This window comes from Merops nubicus, unplaced genomic scaffold, assembly GCF_000691845.1.
Source record: "Merops nubicus isolate BGI_N331 unplaced genomic scaffold, ASM69184v1 scaffold28418, whole genome shotgun sequence".
Taxonomy (NCBI): Eukaryota; Metazoa; Chordata; class Aves; order Coraciiformes; family Meropidae; genus Merops; species Merops nubicus.
In genome coordinates this window covers 8,978-20,005 of record NW_008624115.1, presented here as the reverse complement: position 1 = coordinate 20,005, position 11,028 = coordinate 8,978, and the positions used below count along the sequence as shown (strand labels likewise).

At 47.6% G+C, this 11,028-nt stretch overlaps 1 protein-coding gene across 1 annotated transcript in view; it reads left to right on the top strand.

Annotated features, from left to right (window-relative positions):
• The first annotated feature begins 2,163 nt into the window (after positions 1 to 2,163).
• MASP2 (mannan-binding lectin serine peptidase 2) overlaps positions 2,164 to 11,028 on the top strand; it is a 10,996-nt gene continuing 2,131 nt past the window's right edge. The window contains 5 exon segments of the mRNA XM_008945312.1: positions 2,164 to 2,206; positions 2,209 to 2,239; positions 2,535 to 2,754; positions 4,143 to 4,320; positions 4,546 to 4,720. Of these exon segments, the coding sequence (XP_008943560.1) occupies positions 2,164 to 2,206; positions 2,209 to 2,239; positions 2,535 to 2,754; positions 4,143 to 4,320; positions 4,546 to 4,720 (647 nt within the window).

The window sequence follows — 11,028 nt, the reverse complement described above, 5'->3', positions numbered from 1 at the left end:
AGCACTGGAAATGCCAGTGACATGGATGGAGTCCACTCAGCCTGCAGGCTGGCTTGGTCCTGTGGAGGCAAAAGGGAAGTTGTGGGCAGCAGGAGCATCTGTGGCCCTGGGGTGAGCTACCACAGTGCTCTCACCCTGCTGCTGCACCTGGGTAGCTGGTGCCCAGCAGCCTTTTGGAGTGGAAGGTTTCTGGGCAAAGAAATAAGGACATTTTTGGTGATGTTCACATCAGGTGCTAAGGACTAAAACCACAGCAGTCTTCAATCTCCACAGACCATGCCAGAGGAAAGCCAGCATGCAGCAGGCATTCAGTGTCTCAGCCTCTGGGATTACAATTTATGAAGTCAGCTTTCTAAGTGCTGGGTGGCAACCGTCAGCTCCAGGAGCCTCACCCAGTTCTGGGGCTGTGTGAAACTTTTCAGACCTAGGATCAGAATTGACTCTGCTCCTCTGCTGCTGAACTGAGCAGGAGCCTCATGTGGGACACTCCAGGAAGTTTGTGTGTCTGTGGGAATCAGGCACCAGCTCAGTTAGGCATGGATTGATTTTTTTTGCAAAATTTTCTTTCTCTTCCCTCGCTGGCAGCCAGTATAAAGTCCACATCTTGCAAGTGTTGATAGGATCATTTTAGCAGCTGCTGGGCCATGGGAAAAGCTGGTCCCCTCTGGGTTCTTGTCTGTTAGCCATGCCTGGAGGTACTGCTGCTGCAGTTAATTATTGCTGCTACTGGTTTCTCCTTCACGTCTATTAAATGGTGTTTTCTGTTTGCAGTCTGCTAAATGGTTTGTTGGCTTTAGTTTTGTTCATGTAATAATTCTTGCTCTCCTGCCAGCACCAGCCTCACAGCCTGGGGTAATGATTTTTTGGCTGTTCAAAAATGAGTATCAAAAGGTGTCTGTTTAATTACAGGATATCTCGGTATAAATTTCCTGCCTGTGCAATGCAGTCCACTGTTCCCTCCTGCAAATCAGTTTTCCAGCTCTCTGTCCATTTTTGTCAGGGAAGAGGTGAGACCTAAGTTTGGCATTAAAATATCTGTCTTTTTACCTGCTATAAATTTAGGCCTGTCTCTGTACGTGCTGGAATAGGAGTTTTGTGGGAAACTCAGATGCAGACCTGGGAAAGAAGCAGTCTGCAAGCAGTAGATTTAATAAAGCTTCATGTCCTATAGTGTTGGCTCTCACTGTTGAATTCCCTGGAGTCCTGTAGTGATGTGTAATCCCTGTGTGGATCCAGAAATGTTTAAAATAAATTTGAGTTCATTTTTCATTTTTTTTCCTCAGAGAATTCCCAGGAATTAGAATATTTTTTTTTTCCAATCTGTCCACTTGTCTCCCTTGCACTGGTACCTCTGAGACTGCTTCTCTTCTGCCAGGTTTTATGGAAATGGACTGTTGGGATTTTGAAGCTGGTAAGCTAGGCCACAGACAGATGTGAGCACAGAGCATTGTTGTCTCATTCCTGCAGAAAGCCACGTTCAAAAGACATAGTTTGTTAAGTATGCCTTTTTAACCTATGTGTGTTCCAGGATGGGCAGGATAAAAAGCCATCCTTGTGTGTGCACAAGGCACGGAGCAGGCTGCAGTCAGCACAACCTTGCACTGGTTGCACTGGATTAAAAGGTGCAGCTGAGAACTGGAAGACTTTGGCACCCACCTCTCTACCCTGTGGTGTTGTGCCACCCTGAGCAGTCCTGTCCCATGACACAGAACTGCCTAACCAGACTCACTCACTATTCTCAAATCCTGTAATGTGCCCCATTATTTTGTTTTCAACACCTTCCCACTCTGACAACAGGAGAAACTGCTTCAGGAACACACTGCTGGCAGTAGGGATAACTGCAGATGGGCTGGGTAGAGGGGGAGAGCACTGCCCAGCTCCCCGCGCTGCTCTGTGCCTCCTCCCACTGCCTGCTGTCCCGCAGAGCTGCCACAACACACACTGCAGCTCCCTCCAGGAGCCTGCAGCACTCCTGCCCCCAGCTCCAGCTCTGCCTCTCCCTGTCACTGGCTGGGGCCTCATGTGCCAAACACAAGCCTGGTTTTGAGTAATTGCTGTTCCCAGAACTCAGCAGGCTGAAGGGGGTGGAAGGGAGATAAACATCAGAGTTCAACATCCCTAGGAGCACCGCAGAGCGCACACAATAAATACACCCGCCCCCAAATGCAAATACATCGGGTGAGATTCCTTCCCCAGGGCTCCCAGCAGACAGGCTCAGGCAGGAGAGCACCACGATGAGGTGAGTGCAGCTCTGCAGGGATTCCTGCAGCTCCTCCTGCCACCTGGCTTTCTGCAGGCCTTAGAAGGCACGGGTGTGATGCTCATCTTGTTTAGCTGTTACTACAGTATGACTGCACTGGTAGCTCTTCATTTCTACCCTTGTCAAGTCAGAAGGGTGTTGGGTGTGAGGATTTCAGCTAGTGCTGAGATAACTGGTTTGGTCTTGAGATTGGCACCTTGGACGTGTGGCTTTTGGGGTGTGACCCGAGCTGATGCTCATTCTTCCTCTGTTCCTCTCTGTTCCTTTGACACAGGCTGTTTGTCTTGCTAGCTACACTTTACAGTGGAGTGAGCAGCAGCATTGTGCTGCAGAAAATGTATGGGAGGATCACGTCCCCCAACTTTCCCAATGTCTACCCAAATCACAAGGAGAGAATCTGGAATATTACTGTGCCCAAGGGATACTCTGTCCGCATCTACTTCACCCATTTCAACCTGGAGCTGTCCTACCTCTGTGAATATGATTATGTGAAGGTATGTGTAGGGCAGGGTGAGGTGTAGCAGGCTAAGCTGTTGAAAACTGTGTATGTGATCCTGGTCACGGGCAGGACCAAGGTAACTCGTAAGCACTGGGTTTTAGTCTGCTAACAAAGTTCAGGCTCAGCTGATTTCTAAGCAATGTGTTTATTGAGGCCCACGGGACCAGAAGTAGAACTTGCTGTCATGTTGGAACGTCTGAAAGTTCAATTGTTTGTGCTCAGAAAACTCCAATGTTCCCTTCTCGTGAAACAAAAAGGTTGAAATTTTGCCCAAAACAACATTTGAGCTTCATTTTGCTGAAGTTCCAGTGTGTGTTTTAAATTAACATGCAGAGCTTTGCAGAGAGCATGAGGGGAGGCTGTGGAAGTGTGAGTGATCCTCTAACGAGATCCCATCAGCTTCTCTGAGTGTGCACTTGCAGCACTTGTGATGCTGGTTGCTAGCTAATGTGAGAAACCACCTCAGGAGAAGAAACAAGATACTGTCTGTGGGAGGTGTTTGGGTGGTGAACGGGGTCTCTGAGAGGTCTGTACTCCCTGTGCCAGAACGTGCTGTCATCTGGGCAGCCCTGATGCTGCTGCTTTGAGGCTGTGCTGCCTCTGCACTCCTTTCGTTACTTGCCTGGGCCTGATGCACGTTACAGGGGGAGCTGTGTGCACAGGGAGTGTCCAGAGCCAGTGCATCAGCAGGACTTTCCATCTAGTGGAAACAAATCAGGCAGTCTTGTTCCCATTGAGGAAGATCTCATTTCCATGGCAGGCTGCTCCCATTCCCCAAATCCGTGTTGTTCTCCATGTGGTTTCCTCTGGGCAGGACAGAGTACTCCTTTCTGGTAGGTCTGTAGTACACGGTTCTATCACCACCATGTCCAACATGAACCTCATGTATCAGAACATTTCTCTTGTGTTAAAAACACAAGCTAAATGAAGAGCTGGAACTGTAATAAGTGAATCGTAGAGCAAGTGAGCCATTAGTTTATAGAGACCTTCTACTGTATGTTTGAGTTTGTCAGTGTGTGAGACATGTTTACCCCAGTTGTCTCTGGCTTTACCAAGGTCTGGTTGTCACTGAGAGTACCCAGTTAACAGAAGCATTATAAACAAAGCATGGTGCTGACAGCCCAGGCTGGTGTCACAGCTTTATGTGGGGCTCTGAAAAGAAAAAGGGAGGCAAAATTATGGGCTTAAGTCACAGGGAACAGGGGAAATCTTTTGTCTGTCCCTGGATCTGGACTGCCCTCCAGAAGCACCTTTTGTGAGGTCCAGGCCTCTATTCTCACACCATTAAACAGATGGTTTCCAAGCCACTGGAAACAGCTCACAGCAGGCTGAGAGGAGAGAAGCTCTGTGCTCATCTGGTGGATTTGTCTGCCCGTTTTGCAGCTGAGCTCTGGTGGGAGGACCTTGGCTACACTGTGTGGAAAGGATAGTACAGACACCGAGGAGGCTCCGGGCAACAAGACCTACACCTCTGTGGACAACAACCTCATGGTAGTGTTTCGGTCTGACTACTCCAACGAGAAACCATTCACAGGCTTTGAGGCCTTCTATGCTGCTGAAGGTAAGAGACCAGCTCCTCCTGGAGGTGGAAGAGACACAGCTATGGGGGTGGTGCTTCCCGTGCTCTTACAGGCTGTGGCTGCTGGTGGGAGGTGGGAGAAGGTGGGTCTCGTGTTTCAGAGGCAGGTGCTGAAGGGTACAGCAACCAAAGGCAAACAAGCCAACCTCATAAATCACAGTCTTGCAGAAGGGTGTTGGTCCCCTAATCCTGTGCTTTGCCCATCAGATACTGATGAGTGCAGACAGCTCTTTGATGGTGAACCCCTCTGCAACCACCACTGCCACAACTACGTGGGGGGCTACTACTGCAGCTGTCGGGCTGGCTACACGCTGCATGAGAACCAGAGGACGTGCACAGGTGAGCTCTCACTTCCCTACCTACCACATCCACTTCACCATTTGTTGGGGCAAAATGGTGCCCCAGCAGTTGGGTTTGGTTGCTCCTTAGGCAGCATATTCAAACTTCTCATACCTCCATTGCATTGGAACAGACCTATTCAGTCAACCTCCCCTTCCTACAGTGATCTCTTAGCAGAACTAGATGGGTTTACTTATGTTATAAGCATGTGCTTGGTCTTAATGTGAAGGTGCAAAATGAGTAGCTGTGAACCAGCAGCTTTCTGTTGATGATTCTTATGTGCACACTTGTGCCCCTGTCCTTCAGCATCCCACTGGCAAAGGTAACTTATCAGTGCTATGGAAGGGCTGGGCTCCCCTGAGAAGAGGAGATGTGTGCATTGGGAATTACTGTGGTGCAGCTGATGTGCTGGAACCTGTTTGCATCTCAGAGACCTTTCGACTGAAAGTGCTGCAGCTGCTCCAGCCACCTGACTGGGCTGCAAAGCAAAAGTCTCTCACCTTCATGAGAGGAGAGCAAAAGCTGCCCCTTTGATTTCTGGGCTCCTTTGGAGCAGGCTGGTATTGACAGGCTCTTTTCTTCTCCTTTATTTTCCAGCGTGAGATAATTAAGCTTCTCCTGGCTTAGGCAGAGATGGAGAGAGATGTGCTGGGAAGAGCTGGTTTGCCCTCCTTCCTGACCGGCCTGGCGCAGTCTGCCCAAGGGCTGCAGGCTTCTCTGGCTCTGTGACTTGTGTGTCTGGGTTCCTTGCCTTTCAGATGTGCCTCCTGCAGACAATAAAGAGGCTGTTCCGAGTTGAGAGCTGATGGCAGCCTCTGGAGCATTCATTTTCTTGTTTTTCCCATGTGTCACTAGGGAAGAAAAGGAAGGTAGATAAGGCAGGAGCTGATAAGAGAGAAGCTGTTGTGAAAGGCCCCTGAGCATCACAGCTACCTGAAGACTCTTGACTTTCTTGTTGCTTGACCTTCCATAGTTCTTAAACTGCAACAAGACCAGAACTACACATTTGTTCCCTAATATTCATTTTAGAGGTGCTCTTGTCTGCACCCAGACTTGTAGATTAGAATTGTTTCTATTCAGAGCTCATTTCTTCTTTGGAAAGGTTTGAATCTATTATTTATTTAATCCAAATTTTGTGACTCTGGCCATGTCTACCATTGGGAACTCAGCCTTATGGCTGAAATGTGTTCTGGTGAATAAAGCTTCAGAGTTCCAGGAGTCTGGTAAAGTAACAGGAGTGTCAGCAGGACAGCTTAGGTATCTTGCAACAATGCCCTCCCCACAACAGATGCAACTCAAGCAATGCTGCTCTTCAGCATGGCTGCTTGCAGCCTTGATTGATAATGACTTTGTCCCTCACAGTGCCTCTCACTGCTCCACATGAATATCTGCTTGTCCTTTTAGACTGTACCCTCTTTGGGCAGGGACCATCTTCTTAAAACCTGTTGGAGAGATGCCATGCTCCAGTCTTGTCAGCAACTACAGCTCCACAGCTCCGTGGAAGGAACATGGTGATTCTTGTGAGACCTTAACAAGTCAGAGCTCAGCAGCTGCAGGTGAACTGCTGAAGATAAAACAAGGCTTTGTTTAAAAACCTCAAGGGATTAAGGAGCATTAGTCAATCAGCATTTCCTTATTTCTGCAATTTAGCAGGAGTTGCTTTTAATTGTAATTTATGAGACTTGTTTCTCCCATCCCATCTCTACTCTTTAGTGCCTGGAGTACACAGGTGAGGAACCCTTTTCCAAGTGAGCACGGGGAGGGGCTGGAGAATCTTTTGGGTGAGACACTTGACCCATTTGAGGTCACTGCACTTGCAGACTTCTGTCTTACCTTGGGCAAGTCACTTGACACCAACATCTGTCTGCAAAATGGGAGGTAACAGCACTGCCTTAACTTGCTGGGAAGGTGCTTAGTGTTGTAGAGGGTGGAAGCTGCAGAGAACTGACCCGGGGGTAGAGCAGCTGTGCAGGCAGTTACCAGCCTTACTGCTGCTGTGTTTAATCTTCTTCAGAAGCTGCTTCATGGTCACAGTGAATTGTGATCAAAGCAGCTTGAAATTTTGTCATGGCTTGATGATACAACTTATGACCCACCTTTCAGTGGAGACCTAACGAGCCAATGACATTGGACTTACAAGTTTTGAGGGGCCATTTCTCAGAGTTTAAGCCTAAGGCAAACAGCTCACTGTGATTCTAATAAAAATATGGCCTAAGCATAATTGAGCACTCTCCGGACAGCTCTAAAGCTTGGACTGAGATGTCAAGGGGCAGCATTTCTGCTGGCAGCTGTTAAAAAATAATTTGATCCCTTTTGTGCTGGCTAGTTTATGACTTTATTGCTTGCAGAGCTATGGAAAAAAATACTGCCCTGACAAAGGGAACTCCCAGCGGCCACATCCAGGAGATATCAGGGGAAAAGTAAGGTCCAGTCTAAGCCTTTTAATCTTCAAGCTGCAAATTCCCTTGGACTAGCAGAATATCTTCTGTCAGGTCAGCTACTTTTGGCTACTCGTGTGAGCACAAGTCAAGAGAGGTTAGTGGTGATGACTCACATTTTTCCAAACTGTAGTATGAAAATCCCACACCAGAACCAGGAAACTCAGTTTAAAGGAGACAGATGTAATGAAGCATGAAGAGCTATTAGTCTCTATCTTCTTCTCTAGTCCTTCAAAACAAGGTGAAGGCCAGTTTTCTGGGCTAGGGGGCACTGATGGGGCACTGTTCTGACGTGTGCTCTAGCAGCGTGCAGGGATCCCAGCTCTGTGCAGAGGCCTGGGGCTGGGCTGCCCTGCAGAGCCTCTCAGTGGGCAGCTCAGAGCAGGTCTGGAATATGCATTGCTAGGCTGAGGCTGGGCTAAGGATCCCTTCAGCCCGACCTCCTGCCTCTGCTCCTGGCCAGCACCCTCTGCTGCAGTGGAAGCTGGAGCTCTGTATGTGACTGTTAAAGTGTGCTCCCAGAGAGCAGTGTGACTGTGTGACAGAGCCTGTGCTGGTCAGGTGAGCCTTAGCTTAAGATGGGTTTGTGGCACTACCCTGTAGGGGTTTGCCTTAAGTTTCATCTTACAGCACGTCACACAAATTAATTATATGTTATTTCTTAATCCTGGTGTTGTATGAGGTTTGTGGGTTTGGGCTTTTAATTTCATCGTGTGTCCCTTTGCTGTTTTACTGCTAGAGAAAGCAGACACCCTCTGGGAAGGACAGTGGGTGGCTGTGTGCAGCAGTCTTCTGTCTCTACATGTATATACGTGTGTGTGTGTTACCACACACTGGTCTTTCCTCCCTGATTTTCTCTTACATGTTTTTGTGCTGAGCTTTAGTCTAGTCCCATTCTTTTAAAGGTACTGTAAGGACAGGATCATTACTGTGCATGGAAGCCAAGGTGTTGCTGCCTTCTAGCTCTGCAGTTCTTACAAGAAAGATCTCTTCTTTACACAGGAGATCCTATGCCAGGGAAAAAATGGTTTTGTAGGTAATAAGAAAGGATTCTGATACAGAACTGGCAGAATACTTGAGATTCTAACTTCTTACTGATTGCAGTAGGGAGTTAGGGGTGTAAAGATAATACTCATTATGCTGTGGCTTGTATACTTAGGGTAGGACTTCCCACTGAGTCTTTTTTCACACCCAAGATTGCATGTCTTCATTCCTGTCTCTTCCTATAATTGCCTCCAGGCTACTCCTGTAGGGCCTGTAAAGCTGGAACAGATATTAGCAGCATGGGGAAATTTCAGTTTTTAAGAGAAGCTGATTTTTTTGTGCTTACATGGCAGTGAGCAGTGTACTGCTAAAGCTGCATATCGAGTGGGTTCTGGGGTATGTGTTAACCTGGGCTTGTGGCAGGTGGAAGGAAATGTTGTAGTGGGACCTTAAAGCCTGAGGAGAGGCAGTGAGCTCTGTCCCTGGCAATATTTTAAGCAGCACCTGAGGAAAGCATGCTGGAAAACATGATTTATTCTTACACAGGCATCAAATGCTTCTGTCGTTTGAGGCGCAATCAGTGGAATTACAGAAATGTGCATTTAGCTGGGAAAAATGAGGTAATAATTCAGAAAAACAAACAAACAAATACAACCCCACAACAGTGCTTGCTAATAATCCTCTACAAGTATAGTATAAAAGAGAAAGATTGAATTCCCATTGCAGCTCGACTGATTTCTGCTGGGGCAAAGCAATGTGCTGTTAGACTAGATCCAGAGGCAGCCAGAAACTCCAGGTCAGTGAGCCAGGCCTTCCCCACTGCTTTGGAGCAAGAGAGGCATTCCAAACAGGATTTAAAAATGAGGAGAGTCCTCACTTCTAATAGAATAGGCCTTTCTAGGTATTTATTGACTGGTTTACTCTGTGTATTTGTCAGCTGTGTCTGAAAACCCAGGAGAGTGAATTCAGGGAAGACCCAGAGGTGCTGGGTCACTGTGCTGATGGACAGGGTTATGTCAGAGAACAGCAGCTGCTCCCAACTCTCCAGGAAGAGGGACAGAGAAAGATTATTCTGGAATTACAGCTTGTGCTGGAAGAGACACTTGGTACCTGAGTGCATTGTTACTCATGGTGTGGTGCTGTGGCTGTGTGAAGAGATGCACAAACAAAAGCCCAAAAGATTATCCTTGTACCTGTGTCTGCTTTCCCTTCCAAGTAAACTCTTGTATCCAAATCCTCCCCGTAGCAGCATGTAGAGCTGTTGCATAGGTATAGAGTGGAAGAAAGTTTCATTCTCTGAAGTAAAAGTATCTTAGATTCTCAGCTAACAAAATCCATGGTTAGTTAAGGGACAACAATGTTCTTTTTCTCATTCAGAGCTTGGTTCCCTTCAAATAAATGGCAACTTTAAGCTGTGTGGTCTGGTTTAGGTGATAATCTGTAATGAATGGCTGGATAATGGCACTTTCCTCAGCGGAGGTTAGCATGCTGCGTTTGAGGATACAATTCAAAGTCAAATAATTTCCCTCTTAGAATTAATTCAGTGTCACGGTGGTGCAAAAATATGCTGGTGTTATCAGCCAGTCCAGCATTCCTCATCAATTAAAGGATTGCTCATACAGCTTTTGCAGCACATCATAAAGCCTTTGTTCCCAGCTGATCAAAGCACCACTTCACAGTGATCAGATGCTGTCAACAAGCAGAGATCCTCGGGGCACTTGTGGCTGTTCCTTCTTGCTTCTCTTCAGCAGGGAGCATTTGTGGCTCCAATTGTGTCGGCGAGAGGCACAGCTGGTTTTGCTCAGAGAATACAGTTACATTTTAAATGTCTGGCAACAAGGGCATTAGAAAGAGCTGCATTCAGAGGCTTCTGGAATTGAGGAGCTGATAGTTACCCTGCCACTCTAGGCACTCTGGTGCAGCTGACAAGCTGCAAATTCAACACCTTGGAATGTTTCTGATGAACTTCAGCTATCACACTTGTTTCTGAGCTATTAAGTGGAGCTTTCCAGGTGTCCTTCCCTGTACCACTTCTGAGGTAGGAGTTGAACTGTACGTTCAGCCATATGATTTTATTTTTGGGAACAATTTTCTCAACTTGTCAAGAGTCTATGAGGTGTGTTTAGGCAGCAGACGTGCTGGGCTAGTCCTGTCAGTGTAGCCTGGCTGCTGGGCTAGTCCTGTCAGTGGAGCCTGGCTCTTGGACTAGTCTTGTCAGTGGAGCCTGGCTGCTGGGCTTGTCCTGCCAGTGGAGCCTGGCTCAGTACAGGTCACTGCACACCTCTAATGCAAGAGCATCACAGTAAGGCAGTCACAGGTTTTCCTTTTATTCTCAGTAGCTGTAGTTGTGTCCGTGTGAGCGAAACACTGCGGGGAAGGCGCCGGGTTCCCCTAAGAGCCTATAGCAGTAAGGAGCCAATTTGATTCTGTTCCCTGTCCGCTGCAGGTTCGCCGTGTCCCAGTCCTGAAGCACCACCCCATGGTCACACCGCACCAGTGCAGGCGTTGCGGGGGACGTTCCGGGGGACGTTGCGGGGGAACACTGCGCGTCCCCTCGGGCCAGCTGATACCTGCTGCCTGGAGCAGGCGAACCGTGGTGCTGCCAGCCCTGCTGGACTTCATTTCTCAAGGATTAAATACGTAGGTGCCTTTTCTCATTAACAGTTTCTGTGGCTCACATACTGTAATTATGAGTCGTATTCAGCACACTGAATTTGTTAGCAATTGTCCTTTCTTTGATCTCCTCCCCAGGGAATTCTGGTTGTGTGTACGCACGCCCGTGCTGATGTTCTCTGAACGCTGCTGCTCAGAGATTTGCTTGTAATTATGTTGGAAGAGAAGAATGATTTTACAAAAGATTTCACAAGATCAGTGTAGTGAGAATTTTTAATGTTCTTTCATTTGTTACTACATCTCCCCAAGGAGGCTA